This window comes from Heloderma suspectum, chromosome 2, assembly GCF_057233095.1.
Source record: "Heloderma suspectum isolate Gila_16-S chromosome 2, 16-S_ref, whole genome shotgun sequence".
In the NCBI taxonomy this organism is placed as follows: domain Eukaryota; kingdom Metazoa; phylum Chordata; class Lepidosauria; order Squamata; family Helodermatidae; genus Heloderma; species Heloderma suspectum.
This window is the reverse complement of record NC_139459.1, coordinates 342,438,912-342,459,390: the sequence shown is the minus strand read 5'-3', so window position 1 is coordinate 342,459,390 and position 20,479 is coordinate 342,438,912. Positions and strand designations below refer to the sequence as shown.

The 20,479-nt window shown below is 46.4% G+C and overlaps 1 protein-coding gene across 1 annotated transcript in view; it reads right to left on the bottom strand.

The window, feature by feature from the left end:
- The window catches only part of PPP1R18 (protein phosphatase 1 regulatory subunit 18), a 52,253-nt gene that overhangs the window by 3,947 nt on the left and 27,827 nt on the right, over positions 1 to 20,479 (bottom strand). The window contains exon 3 of the mRNA XM_084840814.1: positions 311 to 518. Within this exon, the coding sequence (XP_084696940.1) occupies positions 311 to 518 (208 nt within the window). The remainder of the gene's footprint in view (positions 1 to 310; positions 519 to 20,479) is intronic.

Genomic DNA, 20,479 nt, shown 5'->3' with positions numbered 1-20,479 from the left:
TATGTGCAGGGAGTATTTTATGTGGGGGAGCATTCAAGCGCTCGATCCCCCATCTGCTGCCTCAAATGATACCGTCCAGTAATAGACCCGCAGAAGCTCCCTGTGATGTTTTTGCTCTTGGTGAAGCCTGACAGTTGGTCTACAGGGTCTTCCCTCCCCATCCAATCAGAACAGCCTGTTTCCAGCTTGTCTCAGCCCACCCTGAGACTCCAAGCCAATGGAAGGGACCTGGACCTGGGTTTAGAGTAGGTGGGGAGGGAGGGCAGCACTCCCCTGACTGACTGTGATCCAGAGGCTCCCGGATACTCACCCACAATGAGGGGTTTGGTCCTCAGCAGGCCAGGGAGGCCCCGGTGAAGCAGCAGCAGCTCCTCTTCTTCCTCTTCGTCATCCCCATGGGGGTTGGTGTAGGCCAGAGGCTCTGACTCCTCCGGAGGCCCAAACTCCTCCAGTAGGGAACCCTCTGATGGGTACTGGAAGGTTCTCTCCAGCTGGTTTTCACTGAATGAAATCTTAAGCTGCACGATGAAGAGAGAGAAGAGAGATGGTTAGACACCAAGTCCCAGAGTAAGGATCCAGCATGCTGCATGCTCTCAGATACCGGCCCCCAATTCCCAACCACTGGACCAATCTCACATGAAATTAACAATGCACTCTTTGACATTTCTACTCAGAATAGGTCCCACTGAATTCTATGGGGCTTACTTTGTCTTAGGTTGAGTGGGCATAGGATTGCAGCCTATTCCAACAGGTCCCCTTCTGTTCAGACATGATTGTCCAGCACTGATAAACCACATGCAAGTTCTATGCACTACCCAGAATGACTGTGCTGCATTGTGAGTTTCACCTGTCTTTTTTTTCCATTTAAACAATTTTTAAGAGGAAATCTATCATGGTTACAGAGATCTATTTGGAGGGAGAAATACAAAGCTAGAAAGAGAGAAGCAAACAGGAAAGAAGCCCAAATTCATTCTTTCGTGTGTGTTCTGTTGCCAGCTCTCATGACTCCAAGGTCCATGTATCAAAAAACGTTCAGTATATAAGACAGCAGCAATTTCAGAACAAGCATGTTTCCAAATAATGTGGTTGTTCTAAATTTTGATTCATAAACTGCCCCATTCCATCCCAAAAGCTCAGAGTGAGCAGTGGCATTCTAAATAATGAAAAAACATAACTTTAACAAGAAAAAAGAAAACGTTTCGAAAAGGAGCAGTTCAGACAAACAGTCCTTAGGGCAATTCTTGCCATTATACACAGCCTGGCAGTAGCCACTTTCAGAAAAATGATAATTACGTACAAGTACATTATACAATTACATACAAGTACATTCCAAAGTCAATATAGCATCATATTTTTATTAGGATAACCCAACGATCACAAAAATGTGATCTTTCAGTTGGCCTAATAAAGGTATTACAGTATATGAGCTTTTCTTATAATTCTTATAAAAAATAATTTTTTCTTATGGCTAACACCGCTAGCTACCTTTTATTTTGTGTATGAGTACATTGTATCACACAAATAAATTAGCTGCAGCCCTCCACCTGGTGACATTGTCAGTATGCAGTTCAGCACTGAATTGCTTGTCAATGTTGGCAATAAAATGTCTTAACTGCAAGAGCAGTTTGACCGTGGAATAAAGGTCCAACCATCACATGTCTGGCACAGCCTAACTGGAATGTCTGCAGACCCTTCCTCCCCCACTTCATCTTGGGACTCTGAACATGCAGACACTCTGACTTCACCATCAAGTCAGATTTTTCCCCCTTCCCTATTTCCCCTGCCCCCAAACCTGCTTTTTGTAACATCTTGCCTGATGAAGAGATCTGCAGATCTCGGCAGCTTGCACAATTGTTGTGATCTTTTAGTTGTCCTAATAAAGGCATTACATGAATATGGATTTTGGATTTTTCTTACAGTCAACATGGCTACCATATGCATGGCTACCATATATATTTGGATCTGTGCTAAGGATCTGTAACTGAATAAGCACCTTACCAAACTACAGTTCATGGCATTATTGGGGAAAACCATAATCAGGTAGAGTAATACACAACACACACACACACGGTAGCCATGTACATTACTTTACCTGATTGTGGTTTTCCCCAATAATGCCATGAATTGTAGTTTGGTAAGGTGCTTATCCAGGTACAGATTCTTAGCACTATCTCCCTAAGTACAATATCCCAGGGTTTCTTGGGAAGAGGGGATTACTATTAAACGACCTAAAAATTGTAGCATAGATATGCCTTGGCATTCATTTAAGTCCCTTCCCATGTTCTCATTCTTTAAAAGGCATCAGTGCTTGATGATCACAGAACGATAACAAGGACCTTAAGAGGCATCAATCCAAAAGCAGATGCAAACAAACAGAGTTGCCACCCATTCATCATTTTGATGGATTGTTCCTATTTTAGGAGCTAGAGGGAGGGAGTGGTAGAGCACCTGCTTTGCATGCAGAAGGTGCCAGATTCAATCCCTGGTAGCTCTAGTTAAAAGGATCAGATGGCAGGTGATGAAAAAGATCCTCCTCTGTGTGAGACCCTGGAGAGCTGCGGTCAGCCACGGTAGACTAACCTTCCCCAATCGGCTGCTCTCTAGATGGTTTGGAATGCAGTTCCCATCAGCCCCTGCCACCATGGCCAATGGTCAGGAATGCTGGGGCCTGTAGTCCAAAACATCTAGAGAGCACTAGGTTGGGGAAGGCTGCAGTAGATAGTACTGAATTAGAAGGATGTAAGGACATGATAGCTGTGCTGGATCAAACCAAAGGCCTATCTAATCCAGCACTGTGTTTGCGCGGTGGCCAACCAGATGATTATGGGAAGCCCAGAACAGGGCATGAATGCAACTGCACCCTCTGCTCTAACCGGCTAGCTTCCTTTAGATCTGTACATAATTAGAAAACCTGTGGGGTTTGTCCATGCTTTCTTTTTCTTTTTTTGTTACAAGTTGTTTCCCGTGTGAAATCAAATCTCAGCAAACATGCTTCGTGTGAATGACAGGTTATGGATAAAGTGTTCACCACTTGGCCAGAGAATGATCTGAAAAGGCGCCCAAGGCAGATCTACTGGTGAAGCTGGGCAAGCCTGGCCATTTGAACTGCCTGGATTGGTGTGGGATTGGGGTGATTGGGGGACTACATTCCCTGGATCAGGGAATGCCTGGATGGGGCGATGCTGCTGAGTCCCTTGGTGGAAATGCATGGCATTTTTAGTAAATAAACAGGATTTGTCAAGATGGCTTCTACCGCTATACATATGCTTATGCTCCAACTGTCCCTATTTATCAGGGAAAGTCCCTAGTAAATGACTGTTCTGATTTTTTGCCTTTTCACATTCGGGTTAGTGTGTATGTACCTGCAGCAGAACTGGCATTCTTGATGTTTCCACCCGTTCCATTGAGTCTCTCTTGCGCAGCCCTCTCCATCCTGCTGCCTTCCGGATGTCTTAGACTTCAACATCAGCCCCAGCCAGCACAGCCAATGGTCAGGAATGCTGGGAGCTGTAGTCCAAAACATCTGGAGGGCACCAAGTCAGAGAAGGCTGCTCTAGTGGTTAAAATTCAAAAGGGGCCAGGGACGGATGCCTAACGAGAGAATAAATGTTGAATGTGTTTGGGTTGCAGCAATATCTACAACAGGATCCACTGTGAGATAAAACACTATTTTTTCTTTTTGTCTTTTTTTTTAAAGAAAGCTGTTGGTTTAGCAGCACTGCAGACACCAGCAATGAAGCATAATTGTATGTGTGTATGTGGCATCCAGTCAACTCAAAAGGGCCTGAATGAGCATTGCAATGCAGATGGGATACATTACCAGATATACACAAAGGCTGAATCTACACATAGCAGTTATACCGTTATCATAACTATTGGTACACATGACACCAATGGGCACCAAAAGTTATGATAATGGTATAACTGCTATGTGTAGATTCAGCCCCAGATTGGCACAGCTTTCAGGCACAGACCTCTCTTGCCAGATCAAGAACTGGCAATGTAGATTCCGCTTTAATGTTTATCACTGAAACTGTGTTGGCAGATAAGGACATTTCCCACTCCTGCAATAACCATTAGGCATAATTGTCTTGCTTTGCAATTAAAAGAATTGAAAGGATGAGACTTAGATACCCCTGATTATATTGTGGTTGCAATAAGCCCCTTGCCCTGCTTGTTTTGCCATTCTCACCCAGAAAAGGGATGAGCTGTCTAATTGGCCAAGTTCAAAGGTGGGAAACTTAACGACAAGGGCAAAAAATTGCTGGAAGGACTCAGAATAACAAAGGGGGCTGCAGAGGCATCAGTGCCTAGAAATCTAAAAATAAAGGCGGCTGCATAGCTTAAGCCAGGTAAGCCACTCTGCTGTCGCCTGCCAGGATGTATCCTCCTCACCATCACTGCCACCCTCAACCTCCACTGGCAAAGTACAGAGCGGAAGCCGCAGAAGATAAATCTTGGAGGAAATGAGATTAAACTGCCCCACCCCAGTGGACGGAGAGTAAAAGGGCAGACGTCCCGTCACGACATGCAGTAAAGCAAGGTGGTCAGAAATAGCGTGCGGAAGGAGGAGGTGATGGGAAAAGAGCCAAGGCTCTCCAGCCAATATTGAGCCACAGTTGCCCCTCATGAGGAGTGACTGTTCATAACAGTTATTGCTGTTACTGGATCTTTGGTGTCAACAAGTGGGCACAATCCCAGTCCATGCCAAGAGAGCCTGAGGTCTATATTAGATGGACAGAATCGCAGCTGGGGGCGGGGGGTAGGTCAAGAAGTAGAAAATTAATGGAATGATGGGGAGCCCAGCAGTATGGTGACCAAATGCAATGGAGGCCAAGGCTGTTGTTCCTTTAACACAGGGCACCTGTGGCCCGCCTGATGTTGCTGAACTACAACTCCCACCATCCCTGACCATTAGCCAATGCTGGCTGGGTCTGATGAGAGTCCCATATCATCTGGAAGGCCATAGATACATCATCAGTGAAGAGGGAATTTTGATCAGGTAGTTTCTCACCCTGGCATGACATGGTCAACCTATGAAAACTGCATATTCTACAGGGCACCGGGAGTGGGGGGAGAGGGGGACTGCAGATCTCTGTTGTCCAGCTGTGCTATTGCACACTCCCCTGCCCAAAAATCACTCAGCAAAGGTGATGACACTGTATATACAAGGCACACCTATGCAAAGATGGTGTCAACAGTCCAGGCGGTCTATTGCTGTCTGGTGAGAGCCAGTGCAGTGTTGTATTGTAGGGGTGGGCAACTTGTAGCACTCCAGATGCTTTCACTTACAACTCCCAGCATCCCTCACCATTGGCTTTGCTGGCTAGGGATCATGGGTGCTGTAGGCCAAAATGTCTGGAGGGCCACAAATTGCCCATCCCTGTAGTGGATAGAACGTGGGAAGACCTGAATTCAAAAGCTGCCGCTCAGTCAAGAAGTCCACTGGGTGACCTTGGACCAGTCACTGCCTCTCAGCTATACCTCCCTCACAGGGTTGTTGTGATCCACCAGTGGGCCTCAAATGACATCCTGCACACCCTTGATCCATGCAACTATTAAAGGTGCATCCTATCAGGAAGTGCTGACCAGGAAATTTTGCTGCCCCAAGCAGCTGCATCACACACATTGACGGCTGTGCCCAAGAATCCTTTGCCACACAGAAAGCTGCCTTGCACCAAGTCAGGCCATTGGTTTATCTAGCTCAATACTGTCCACAGCGACTGGCTGCAGCTGTTTAGGGTCTAAGAGGAGTCTTCCCCAGCCTACCGGAAGATGCTGGGATTGAACCTTGGATCTTCTGCATGCACAACGTGAGCTCTACCATTAACCTAGGGTCCCTTCCCAAAGCTTTGCAACTGATTCTGCCCACCTGAAGTCCGACACTGTCACCGAGCCTATAACATGCTGGCTCTCAACATTTGAAGAGATTCTGACAAGCCCGTCTTACTTGCCTCCCTTGACACCCCTGAAAATATTGCCACTCCGACTGAATTCAATGGATGTACTCCCTAGCAAACATGCCTAGGAGCGCAGCCTTATTTTCATTTATTTAGGAAATACATAAGCTGCTCTTCAGCATAAGCTTCCACAGAGGGGTACAATTAAAAAGCAACGACAATCCAATGAAATCCAACAATTCAGAAACAGCAGCGGCCAATCAATAAGCCAAGATGATCCAGTATGGCTGTGAGAGCTGGACTACAAGGAAGGCTGAGCGCTGAAGAATTTATGCTTTCGAACTGTGGTGCTGGAGAAGACTCTTATGAGTCCCCTGGACTGCAAGGAGGTCAAATCAGTCCATCCTAAAGGAAATCAACCCTGAGTGCTCATTGGAAGGATAGATACTGAAGCTGAAGCTCAAATATTTTGGCCACCTAATGCGAAGAGAAAACTCCCTGGAAAAGACCCTGATGCTGGGAAAGACTGAAGGCAAAAGGAGAAGGGGACGGCAGAGGATGCGATGGCTAGATAGCACCACTGATGCAATGAATACGGACTTGAGCACACTCCGGGAGAGAGCGCAGGACAGGAAGGCCTGGTGTGCTATGGTCCATGGGGTCACGAAGAGTCGGACACAACTGAACTGAACAACAACAACAACAATTCAATATGTTGCAATGCCTGGGCAAATAAAAAAAGCATTTGCCTGGCACCAGAAAATCAACTGGCACTGGAGATGGCCTTGTAGGCCCCTTCCAACCCTACTATTCTATGATTCTATGAGATGCACGTCAGATGAAGTTGGGTGGGCGGGCAAGGGGGGTGCTGTCAAGTTTGGTCTTGGAGGGGACTTGATGAATAGAGAGAACTGAAAGGAGCCTGTGGGCTCCTCCACAGAATGGATCTTTAATGAGCTTCCACCACGCATTAAAAACATGGTTGTTCAGGCAGGCATTTGGGGAGGGTTAGGGTATTTTTAGAAATATGATGTTTTTACTGTAGAATTTTATTGTTTTAAACTGTTTTATTATACACTCTGTATATCGCCCAAAGTGGCTGGGTGACTAGCCAGATGGGCAATTAAGAAATTAAATAAATAAATAAAATGATCTTTAGTGCCAAGGCTTGGTTCTGTGTCATGGGATGTAACAGAGTGACTCTGAACATGCGCAGAGTGTATTTCCTTTGCTCCATTCCCTTGAGTGACCTTAGACCTTTTCAGAAGTTCCAAACATTTTCAATGAATGAATGTAGCCTTCTTCAGGTGTTATTCTAGCTGGTAAAACTCACCACGCAAGCTGGGACGTGGCTGCGCCAAGCAGCCCCGCCACCAACATTGCATCACCGCATAGCTCAGCTGTACACGTGGAGAGTATTGTGTGATTTGGAGCCCTGCGCAGTCGGGGTTCCCGACTGCGTGGAAGCCTCTGCGTGTGTACTCTCTGCTGCAGGCGTTTGCGCTGTATGCGTGGGCGCCTTTGGGCCGAGCTAGGCGGTGATGTGATGTCCAGGTGGAGGGCAGGATGAGTTTTCCTGGTTAGACTAATGCCTGAATAGGGCTTGTGTGTGCGCAGCAACCTGGTGGCAGCATCAACAGAAAGCTGCCTTATAGCAAGCCACACCATGGGTCCATCTTGCTCAGGATTGTCTACACTGACTGGCAGTAACTCTGTGGGATTTCAGGCCTACATGTGTTCTGTAAGGCAGTCTTCCCCCTACCTGGGGCCCTCCAGATGTACACTGCAGCTCCCATAATTCCCAGCCAGCATGGCCAATAGCAGTGCTGGCTGAGAATTATGGGAGTTGCGGTCCAACACATCTGGAGGGCATCAGGTTGCAAAACACTGCTGTAAGGACTATGAAGCATGTCACTCATTGCACTTCAGAAAATCCTCTATAAATGATTAACTGTAATTTTACAAACCTGAGGCTCTCACGCTCAGAACAGCCCACGGAAGCTCACTTTCCATTTGCTTTTACAGCAGATGGTGTTCCTCTGGTTGTGTCAACTGAGCATGAGGCCCTCCTACGCCAAGGGCCCCCACCTCGCTGCAGTTTTAAGGATCCAGTTGCTAGTTGGCACCTTTGCCGCTGCCCTCCCCCAACCAAACCCCATTTCTTCCCAGTCCCCCTGCCCAGAGTTTAGCAACCTAGGGGGTCCTTGATCTTATCTTCTTCTCAAGTGGTTCCCATGGGAATTAATCGGAGCTAATCTCAATTAACCAAAGTCTATTAATGACCAAGGGTAGAGGGGGTGAGGGAGGAGCAGGGTGCTCAAATCCAGGCAGCTGTTGGTAGAACAGGGAAGAGGGGATGGGCCTAGCCTGCTACTGTGCTTTTTACAACCACTTGATCTGCAGAACCGAGCAGACAGAACTTTTATACCTGCATGATGGAGATAAGCAGTATCAATAGCTAAAGGTCTGCAAGTCAAGCTGCTGTTCCAGCTGCAGGAGTGGCAATAAAAAGTTAGCAACTCTAGAAAAGGGGTTAATAGAATCATAGAGTAGTAGAGTTGGAAGGGGCCTACAAGGCCATCGAGTCCAACCCCCTGCTCAATGCAGGAATCCAAGTCAGGGTTGGGTAAGGGAGAGTTATAAAGCCAAAACTAAGGCCTGATCCATGCCACAAAATGAGATGTTAAGAGTTCGGAGGTGATCAAATGAGGAGGGTTTAAAAACATGTATCTAACATGGAACAGGATTTTAAAAATTGGTATCTCCTTCTTCCCCCTGCCGCCTGCTTGCTGCCCGAAGTAGTACGATCTGCTCTGCCACCTCGAGCTTTTTCTACCTCATTCTGCTACATGGAGGCCTGATCTACACAGGCAAGAGAATGAGTGGTGGTGAGATAGTGGAACGGATGGTCCCACTTCAGACCGCAAGTGCTCCTCCATGTAAAAACTAAACTAAAACCTCCCCACAAATAGAAAGCAGAGGAAAATACGTTGTTGGGTGGGTGTTTTTTTTTAGCTCTTGCCTCGGTTTTCTATTTGCAATGAGGGGTGTTTTTTTGTTTACCGTAGGAGAGCATTCAAAAATGAAACCACCCACTTGTGGTCTGACTGGTACAATCAATTCTACCGCCTCAAGATTCTTCCCTGGGTGTAGGCCAGACTGGGGTGAGAGAAAGGGAGGTGGCGAAGGAGCAGTGGGCTGCAGCAGCTCTTGCTTAAGAATGGGAGCAGGGGGCACAACTGGAAACTGTCCTAAAGGAATAGGAGCAACCCCACCAAAGGAGTCTGATAGAGAAGCGACAGAAAGAACTGTCAGAGACAAGGCTGCCAACCTTATTTAATTATAAAGAGAGCCAGTGTGGTGTAGTGGCGAGAGTGTTGGACTGGAAGCCCGGAGATCCGGGTTCTAGCCCCCACTTGGCCATGGAAGCTCACTGGGTGACTTTGGGCCAGTCACAGACTCTCAGCCCAACCCACCTCACAGGGTTGTTGTTGTGAGGCTAAAATGGAGAAGAGGAGAAGGTTAATGTAAGCCGCCTTGGGTTCCTTGCATGAGGAAAAAAGGCGGGATATAAATGCAATTTAAAAAAAAAATTAATTTAGTACTGATTTTACTGTGCCTTTAACATAGTAACAGGTTCTGCAGCCATTAGCAGCTGATCCTGTTTATCTCTGCTTGGAAAGCTTCACCTGCTGAGTCCTGCATACCACACTGCTATTACAGGCTCAGAAGAAGCTGAGTCGTTTTCTTGCTTGCAAGCTGCCACTTGAGCAAGGGCTTAATCCAGGGCCTTTTTTTGAATAGTTTTTTCTTCTTCATTTAAACCAATGGTGGGGAACATGTGACCCTCCAGATGTTGTTGGACTGCAACTCCCATCTAACGACAGTAACTGACAAGCACAGGGCCTTTACATTTATACACTTATAAAATTAAAATTTCATGCAATTAAGAGTGCAGTCCTATGCATGTATAGACAGAAAAAAGTCCTAAAACTCCCATGCTGGCTAGGGCATCCTAGGAGTTGTAGGACTTTTTTTCTATCTCAACATGCATAGGATTGCGCCTTAAATAACTTTTAAGTATATCGTATTTTAATGTTTTAACTTCTGTAAACCGCCCAGAGAACTTTGGCTATGGGGCAGTATAGAAATGTTAATAATAGCAGCAGCAGCAGCAGCACTTAAGTAGTCTTAAGGAGTGCCTCCAGCAACACCAGACAGGCCGCTTAACAAGATCAGCCTCGGATGGCCTTCTCTCTGTCCCATCAGCCAGGACAGCTAGACTGGTGGGGATGAGGGAGAGGGCCTTTTCTGTGGTGGCCCCCACTCTGTGGAACTCCCTCCCTAGGGAACTCCGCCATGCCCCCCTCTTTAATGAGCTTCCGTCGTGCATTAAAAACGTGGTTGTTCAGGCAGGCATTTGGGGTGGGTTAGGGTATTTTAGAAAATGTTTGTATGGTAGAATTTTATTGTTTTAAACTGTTTTATTGTATGTTGTACATCGCCCAGAGTAGCTGGGTGACCAGCTAGATGGGCGATTAATAAATTTAATAATAAATATAATTAATAATATAATAATAGTTTACAAAAGGGGTGAGCAGACTTCAGGCTGCGGGACCCATTTTGGTTGGAACTGCGACGTCTGTCTTGTTTTTAGTCTAAGCAGCATGCCTCCAACAATCATCTCCCTCACACCCGAGTGCAGGATGGCTTGAAGATAAGGGCTTCAGTCTGGATGTCACGATATTTGGAGTCTTGGGGGGCAGCCCAACCTTTTGCTCACCTAAATCATAGAGAAAGCGTGAGCAGTGAGACCTCTGCACCAAACAGGAGGCGTAAAAAGGTAATGCTCCGTTGTTACTCTTTTTAAAAAAGAATTTTGAGACTCTCCATTGCAACATGGAGACAACTAATTTTTGTGAACAACCATAGAAGAATAGGAAAAGAATGGGTAGAAAAAGTCATATGTACATATCAGTCCCACTGTTGGCACCCATTAGGACAATCACATAGTCCACAAAATCGCAGAAACACATTCCTTAGTAGCACCATTTATTGTGCTCTCCAGTTCTGATTTATATATACATATTTTCAAAGGAAAAGTGAGATAAGCTCTTAATATTGGTTCATAGAGGGCATCTACTTTCCTCTGGTTCCTATTAACTTGGTAGTCTAGCAAATGACACAAGGCTTTGGTCACCTCCTATCATTCTGCATCAAACTGTAGTGATGGCCACCAATTCGGAGGGCTTTAAAAGGAGATGAGACAGATTCAAGGAGAATAAGGCGATCTTTGGCTGTATGGTCCGTCCAGTATTGGAGGCAGTATGCCCCTCAATACCAATTGGTCTGGGACTAGAGCTATTGCACTCATGTCCTGCTTGTGGGCTTCCCATGGGCATCTAGCTATCCACTGTGGGAACAGAATGCTGAGCTAGATAGCTTTTGGTCTGATCCAGCAGGGCTCTTCTTATGTTCTGCCTGTTTCTGGGAGGAAGCCTTTCCCAGTACTCAACCATTTTTAGGCTTTCTATCTTCCAGGAAACTCATAGGTTTGGCTCTTCTGTGCTATGCTAATGTAAATATATTATTTTGGCTTGTTGAATTCATTTATTTTGTTTACACGTTTAAGGGAAAAAAGCATTTTCTCTCCACCCTTCTCTCTAACTTAGGAGATAGTTCTGCAGCTAGCAACCCAACAGAGGACTTCAGAGAGGCAAGTCACACTCTTTTGTTACCATGCTCTTCAGATCCAGTTTTGTTGTATTTATTTATTGTAAATACCCTGCCTTTCGATTTGCAGTATGATTTTCGAATTCCTCACTAACGACAGTAACTGACAAGCACAGGGCCTTTACATTTATACACTTATAAAATTAAAATTTCATGCAATTAAGAGCGCAGTCCTATGCATGTATAGACAGAAAAAAGTCCTAAAACTCCCATTCTGGCTAGGGCATCCTAGGAGTTGTAGGACTTTTTTTCTATCTCAACATGCATAGGATTGTGCCTTAAATAACTTTTAAGTATATCGTAATTTAATGTTTTAACTTCTGTAAACCACCCAGAGAACTTTGGCTATGGGGCAGTATAGAAATGTTAATAATAGCAGCAGCAGCAGCAGCACTTAATTAGTCTTAAGGAGCGCCTCCAGCAGCACCAGACAGGCCGCTTAACAAGATCAGCCTCGGATGGCCTTCTCTCTGTCCCATCAGCCAGGACAGCTAGACTGGTGGGGACGAGGGAGAGGGACTTTTCTGTGGTGGCCCCCACTCTGTGGAACTCCCTCCCTAGGGACTCCGCCATGCCCCCTTTTTAATGAGCTTCCGTCGTGCATTAAAAACGTGGTTGTTCAGGCAGGCATTTGGGGTGGGTTAGGGTATTTTAGAAAATGTTTGTATGGTAGAATTTTATTGTTTTAAACTGTTTTATTATATGTTGTACCTCCCCCATAGTGGCTGGGTGACCAGCCAGATGGGCGATTAATAAATTTAATACATAAATAAATAAATTTATTTATTTATATTTATTTATAAATAAAGAAATCGAGGAAAACAACAGAATGGGAAAGACTAGAGATCTCTTCAAGAAAATTGGAGATCTCAAGGGAACATTTTGTGCAAAGACGGGCATGATAAAGGACAAAGAAGGCAGGGACCTCACAGAAGCAGATGAGATTAAGAAGAGGTGGCAAGAATACACAGAAGAACTATACAGGAAAGATCTGAATGTCCCTGATAGCCATGATAGTGCGGTCACTGAACTTGAGCCGGACATCCTAGAGAGTGAAGTCAAGTGGGCCTTAGGAAGCATTAGTAACAACAAAGCTAGCAGAGATGACAGTATTCCAGCCGAGCTATTTAAAATCCTAAAAGATGATGCTGTTAAAGTGCTGCATTCAATATGCCAACAAATCTGGAACACTCAACAGTGGCCACAAGACTGGAAAAGGTCAGTTTACATTCCAATTCCAAAGAAGGGCAACGCCAAAGAGTGTTCAAACTACCGCACAATTGCGCTCATTTCACATGCCAGCAAGGTGATGCTCAAAATCCTACAAGCTAGGCTTCAGCAGTATGCGAACCGAGAACTACCGGAAGTAAAAGCTGGGTTTCGAAGAGGCAGAGGAACTAGAGATCAAATCACCAACATTCGCTGCATCATGGAGAGAGCAAGAGAATTCCAGAAAAACGTCTATTTCTGCTTCATTGACTACGCTAAAGCCTTTGATTGTGTGGATCACAACAAACTGTGGCAAATTCTTAAAGTGATGGGAGTACCAGACCACCTTACCTGTCTCCTGAGAAACCTGTACGAGGGTCAAGAAGCAACAGTAAGAACCAGACATGGAACAACCGATTGGTTCAAAATTGGGAAAGGAGTACGACAAGGCTGCATATTGTCACCCTGCTTATTTAACTTATATGCAGAGTACATCATGAGAAATGCCGGGTTGGATGAATCAGAGGTCGGAATTAAGATTGCTGGGAGAATTATCAACAACCTCCGATATGCAGACGATACCACCCTAATGGCAGAAAGCGAAGAGGATCTCAAGAGCCTCTTGTTGAGGGTGAAAGAGGAGAGTGCAAAAGCTGGTTTGAAACTCAACATTAAAAAAACGAAGATCATGGCATCTGGCCCTATCACTTCCTGGCATATAGAAGGGGAAGAAATGGAAGCAGTGACAGATTTTACTTTCTTGGGCTCCAAGATCACCGCAGACGGTGACTGTAGCCATGAAATTAAAAGACGCTTGCTCCTTGGGAGGAAAGCTATGGCAAACCTAGACAGCATAGTAAGAAGCAGAGACATCACCTTGCCGACAAAGGTCCGTCTAATCAAAGCTATGGTTTTCCTAGTAGTAATGTATGGCTGTGAGAGCTGGACTATAAGGAAGGCTGAGCGCCGAAGAATTGATGCTTTCGAACTGTGGTGCTGGAGAAGACTCTTACGAGTCCCCTGGACTGCAAGGAGCTCAAATCAGTCCATCCTAAAGGAAATCAACCCTGAGTGCTCATTGGAAGGACAGATAATGAAGCTGAAGCTCCAATATTTTGGCCACCTAATGCGAAGAGAAAACTCCCTGGAAAAGACCCTGATGCTGGGAAAGACTGAAGGCAAAAGGAGAAGGGGACGGCAGAGGATGAGATGGCTAGATAGCATCACGGATGCAATGAATATGAACTTGAGCATGCTCCGGGAGAGAGCGCAGGACAGGAAGGCCTGGCGTGCTATGGTCCATGGGGTCACAAAGAGTCGGACACGACTGAACGACTGAACAACAACAACAACAAATAAATTTAATAAATAAAATAGTAGTAGTAGTTCTGGCTGTTCTGCAATTATTCCATATCCAAGCAAGCCCCTCCCCTGCACCCCACCCTGCCCAATATTTCTGGTTACAGGCCAGCACAAGTCATTAGGTACTGTTCTAGGGTTACTTGAGGAGTGGTCTTATTTTGATACTGCTGTTTCTTGTGCTTCCTCCAAGGAGCTCAGTCAAAGTAGCAGTCCTCTAGCCTCAACAAAAACCCTGTGTGGTAGGTTAGGGTCAGATATAGGGACTGGCCCTACAAGGCCACTGACATTGCCAAGCAACCCCGCCTGGCTTGCTATGAGGCCTGTAATAGCCACTTGATCAGAAGAAATCAGAAGTGGACACTTCTTATGGCATTCCAAAATCAGTGGATCAAGCAGCTGTTAAAACACACAGGAAAGGGCTGCTTAAAAAAACGGAAACCCTGGAAATCCTAAAGGCCATTCACTGAACACTAAACTACACCGGGGGTGAGAAAGGGTTAACCCCCCCACACAGTGCCCCAATCTGATTTGGGGCCACTTGTGGCTGCTTTGACGTTGGTGGTGGTGGGGGAGACAATGCGTGAGATTTGTGAAAAGATCTCCCACGTCACGTCTAATTTGTCCCAGAGCTTCACGGCTGAGTGTAGGGATTCGAATATCCACTGCGTGGTGCTGGCCCTGTAGGATCACAGTAGTATTATCTGACAAAATGGGCTTTGGGCCAGAAATGCTTATGCCACAGTTACGTTTGCTAGGCCCCCAGATGTTTTGGCCTACAACTTCTATGATCCCTCATCGTTTGCTATGCTGGCTACGGCTGATGGGAGTTGTAGGCCAAAATGTCTGGAGAGCTACAAGTTGCCCATTCCTGCTTAAAGGAGCCACAAGACTCTGTTGTTGTTTCTGCAGTAACAGACCTAATGTAGTTCTGGCATTTGTACTCCGGTCGTCTGCTTGCTCACTCGCTCTTGCATACAAAAAGTACGTCATGTATTTCCCGCTTGCCTCCCATGAGGAGGACCAGACACTGCTCTGTTGTTCTTTCCCTTGCTGCAGGAGACCATGTGGGAAAGGGAGGTCCTGAGAGGTCTCTCCCGAGACCTGGCGGTGCAGCGTCGAGCAGCAGCTGCACGGGGCCTGATCTTCCCTTCCCCACTGCCAAGGCGGTTCTGGCCTTATTTAGGAGCCTGCGCGGGTGACTCAGACCGGGTGCATTCCTTCGGGAGGCAGGCATCGGGTGGGGCAGAGCAGCTGTGGTGGGCAGGGAGGGCTGAGGGGAGGAAGGAAACACAAGACACACAGGAGGGGAGGAGGAAGGGTCTGCAAGATGGTGGCGTGGGAGGGGATGCCCACTGATGGAGGAACTGCAAGGGCCAGATGCAAAGGGATGTGAAACAGTATATGGAAAGAGGCCGGCTTTTTAGTCTGCCTTAGAAACCAATCAGCAAACTGTGCCCTCAGCCTTATTTTAGGGGAGCCCTGGTGCCCCACAGTTTTTCCCATTTCTTCCTGCATCAACTGCCACTGCTACCTCAAAAAGAACGAGGCCGGCAGGCAGGTGCGCACACAGGACAGGAGGCCCAAACCTGGAGCGTGGCATCCAGACCTGCATGGCCTCCTTCGGAAAGATTTCAGACAGCCCTGGCCAACCTGTGGCCCTGCAGGTGTGTCGGGCTGCATCTCCCATTGTTCCCTGCCAGCATGGCCATGGGAATTGCAGTCCAAGACATCTGTCAGGCACCAGGTTGGGGAAACTGCAAAGTGCTATGTACTGTGCAAAGTGCCATGTACGTTGACAGCACTGTCGTATGAGTAAAAATGGTAAGTAAGCAATAACAACCATTATTGTCATATGACAAGCTGGCTGAGGAATGCTGGGAGTTGCAGGACTTTTTTCTGTCTAAACCTGCATAGGACTGTGCCCAAAGTAATAACGGATGGTCGGTTGCCATTCACGTACCCTTGAATTTAAGCCTGGGTGCTGCTGTGGCATAGGCAACGGATAAGGGACTGAAGTTCATTAGAGACTCAGATGCGAGTGCTGACTCAGATGGAAGCCTAGAGATGAGGGAGGCGTCGTTTTGCCTACCGCAGGCTTACAGCTCTGAGTGCTTCTTGGCCTTGCTTTACGTGGTGACACTGGCGACAGGACTGCCTTCCTGCCTCTTCCTCTCTGATATGGATCTGACTACTCACATCCATGCCTTGGGAACCTCTCGCTTAGATCACCGCAATGGGTTTACATGGAGCTCACCTTGAAAACGATCCCGAAGGAATACTGAATTCTGCACATCTTTTGCCTGGAATAAGGCGCAGGGAGCGCAGAATGCTAATCTGAGCTCAAGCAGACTGGCCACTTGCCTGCTGGCTTCTGAGTCCGATTCAAGGGGTTGGTGCTTACCTTTAAAACTCAAAATGGCCTGAGCCCAACATACAAAGGTGAATGTCTCTTTATGCAGAATGTGCGTGGCATAATGGTTAGGGTGTTGGACTAGGGAAGGGGAAACCTAGGTTTGTATCCCCACTTGGCCATGATGAGGTTCACTGGGTGACCTTAGGCCAGCCAGTCACCATTTCTCAGCTGAGCCTTCCTAGCAGGGCTGTTATGAGAATAATACTGGGTGGAAGAAGCACCCTGCACATCAACCTGAACTGCTTGGGGGAAAGTCAGGATCAAAATGTAATACCTTACAGCAAGGGTGGACAGAAGGCAGATCTTCAGATTTTTGGGACTTCAACTCCCAGAAACCCCTGCCAGCATAGCCAATGGTCAGGAATGGTGGGAGGTGAAGTCCAAAAGATCTGCAGATCTCCTTCCTGCCCACCTCTGCCTTATGGGATGTCTTCTATGTTCTTCCCTGCCCCCAAAATCAGGGGGAAGAGGCTCTGATCCATGTGTCATCTTTTGCTTAAAAAAGGAGAAAGAAACAGAAAAAAGCAGGGATTTCTCTGTCATGGCACCCATGTTGTGGAGCTCTTTGCCAAGGGAAATTCATTTGGCCATTTCCCAAACAGCATTCTGTGGGTATGTAATGCCATTTTTGTGTTTTAAAAGCTTTTTTTCTGGCAGTCAATACTGCTAATAATATGCTTAGGCTCGTAAATGTTTTTTGGGCTTATTATTTTACTGCTCTTTGGGTAGGCTATGTTATTAGTTTTGTTGTGGCTGCTTTGATTGCTTCTTTTCATTGCTTTTTTGTTTGTTTTAGTGGCTATGTTATTGTTTAACAATTAAGTAGACTGTGGCTTTTACTGTCTGGGTTCTACTATCGTTTTGTAGTATATTTTTATGCTGCTGCTTTGATTATAACGTCTGGCTTTCCTGAATTTTAGCGTTACTGAACTTTAGGATTGGTGTTGTTTTTTTAATTTTTAATGTTGTCTCGAGTACCTCTGGCAGAGCAGCAATGTCCCACTTTCAGTCCCATACAGGCCGCCCCCACCCCCAAAGCGGCTCACAAACAGAATAAAACAAAATCAATACCGTCAGTTTAAAAACAAAACAACTAACTTACTAAAAACAGCACCATCCATTAAGCAAAGCTCTGGGGATCAGACAGCATAAAAGGTATTATTAAATGAATGGGTGGATGGTGATTGCATTTAGCAGGCCTGTTCCACAGTAAGGGACCTGCACAAAATGTTGCAGTTTGGGCTTTTCTAAATGAGGCTTTTATTGCACATGTCATTCCTCACTCAGGTTGCTTACAGGTGCCTTAGATGACATTGTCCAGTTTTGCCTCTGTTTTTTAAGAGCTCTTTCACGGAGGGGAGGTTGGGGCAGGGAAAACCCAGGGTTTTTTTTTCATCTCGAAACAAAATGCAAATCCCTATTAGTATAATTGCGTTACTCTGTTATACCACAGCGCCACCTAGAGGTTATGTAGCATAAAGTATGGAAAGGCAGGAAGGGAAAAGCTCTTTGTGTCAAGATCCTATCTCAGTGCTGCAACAAAATTGGAAGTAGATGCAGCAGGTTAACAGCCTTGTCTAAAAAAGCTCTGTATTTCTAACCACTAGGAGTGCTCTTGTTCAGGCCTCCAGCCAGTCTGGAGCAGGAGCCATGTTCAGGCCAATGGGTGACAGGGGTGGGCAGTGAATTTCAGGAGGGAGGAAAAGGGTGGAACTTTTCCCTTTGCCCCCCCTCCCCCCAACACACACGTCTTTTGCTGCTATAGTACTAGAATAGCCTTCTGCAACCAACTGCTTTCCAGATGTGTTGGACTACAAATCCTGTCATCTCAGCCAATTCCAAATGGAAACAGTGCCCCTTTTGCTTTCCTTCCTGCTGAAACATCCCTGTATAGTGTTGTGCAGGCATGGGGAGTTATTTTGTTTTAACATCAAGACACACATCCCCAAACTTAATCTTCCCTTCCTCTTCTAGAGCTGTTATTATACCCAGTTAGGAGCTTGAGCAGGCTAATACCTTTTTCTCCCCCACACCCAAGCCATCCAAGACCATGTCTTAATGATGAAAATCTATACTTCTGCATGCCTAGGGAGTCCCTTGGGTAAGTAGAAACCACTCCTTTATTTTTGATGGTCCTGTTTCACTTCTAAATTGATTGACACTCAGCCACCAGAGGTAACTATTAGAGAGAATGAATGTGAAGATAAAATCTTGAATCTGAAGAGGTGAACTTAGGGAAGTTCACGGAAGGAACATTTCCTTCTCCACCTTGTAGCCACCTGGAACCACTCTGGAGGAAGGGTGTGTTGAACAATATGAATGGGGTGCAGGGGGCTGCTGGGGGAGGGTGGAATCGCCCCCAAATCAGGCTTGGATCCGAAGGAAAGTGAACTTAAGGAAGTCCATGGAAGGGAATTTTTGTGTCCGCTCTCCCCTCAGCAGCCCTCCATGCCCCATTCCAAATTGTTCAGGAGCTCCCTACCAATCCTCGGGGGTTGCAGGAACTGCGGAAATTAGGAGGAGATGGGAACATTCCTTCTGTAAAATTCCTTAAACTAACTGACCTTAGGAGCCAAAGCCATGGTATCTGAAAAATGGCCATATTCTAACAAGCAGGATTGGGCCAAAGTTCCAGCACTAGTCCAGCATTCTGCTCCCAAAAGTGGCTGGCCAGATGCCCCTGAGAAGCCCCCCGCCCCCAAGTAGGGCAGAAAGGGAACAGCTCCTCCTCTGTCTGTCCACACAATCGGTTATTCAGAGGTACACTGTCTCTGAACATGGCGGTTCCATTTTTTAGCTATCATGGTTAAGAGCAGCCTTCTCCAACTTGGCACCCTCCAGATGCATTAGACTACAACTCCCAGCATCCCTCAGCCAGCATCACTGGCTGGAGAATGCTGAGAGTTGTAGTCCAACATATCTGGAGGGCGCCAGGTTGGGAAAGGCTGACTAAGAGCCATTGATAAGAGCTAAGCTCCATGTATTCTGTCAAAGTATAAAGTCTGTGTATAAGGCAGAGGTGGAATTCAGGGTGGATCTGGGTGGGCCCAGCCTACCTGGTTATTTTAAAGGGTGGGCCCAGTCTCCCTAGGTATGATTATCTTGGGGGTCTCAGTATTTAACCTTTTACTTGATTTAGGTTCTCAGAATTAACCTTTAACCTGCGTTAGGTTAGCACAGCCTTTCCCAACCTGGTGCCGACCAGATGTTTTGGACCACAACTCATATCCTCCCTGACCACTGGCCAGGCTTGTTGGGGCTGATGGGAATTGTAGTCCGAAACATATGGACTACATATGTCCCCAGCCTTCCCTGGTTGGGGAAGGGTGGGCTAGCGGAACACAACAGAAGGATATTATGCTACGTATGATACATGGATGTTACTGTATGTTTTGTGACTCCAGGTCTTTCCAGATAAAATGTCTTCTGTGCCATCGCCCTGCCTCATTCACAGAATTTTACGGGGGGTGGGGGGAGATGACAACGTATTTTATGTGTAGCCCCTCCCATGTTTTCCCACTGCTTTTCCCATCTTCCTTCTTACCACAGAAAATCCGCTAAGGAGGGGAAGATGGAGGAGCTGCACAATGCCTTTTGACTGGCAGCGCCAAGAGCCCTCCATTTAGAAGCTCCCTGTATGTGTACCAGTCTGTGGAGGAGATCATGTGCTTGAGTTATTGGCTCTTCACATATTTCTAGCTCTTGTTTTGTGCTTGTTCTGCTAGTCTGAATGACAGTAGATTGATAGCGGTGACCTCCCTCACAGCATCTGTGGCGGCATTCCACTCCTCTGGTACAAGGGTGTAGTGTAACAGCAGCATGTCCTAAGGCAAGAGTAGGAAACCCAATGCTCTCCAGATGT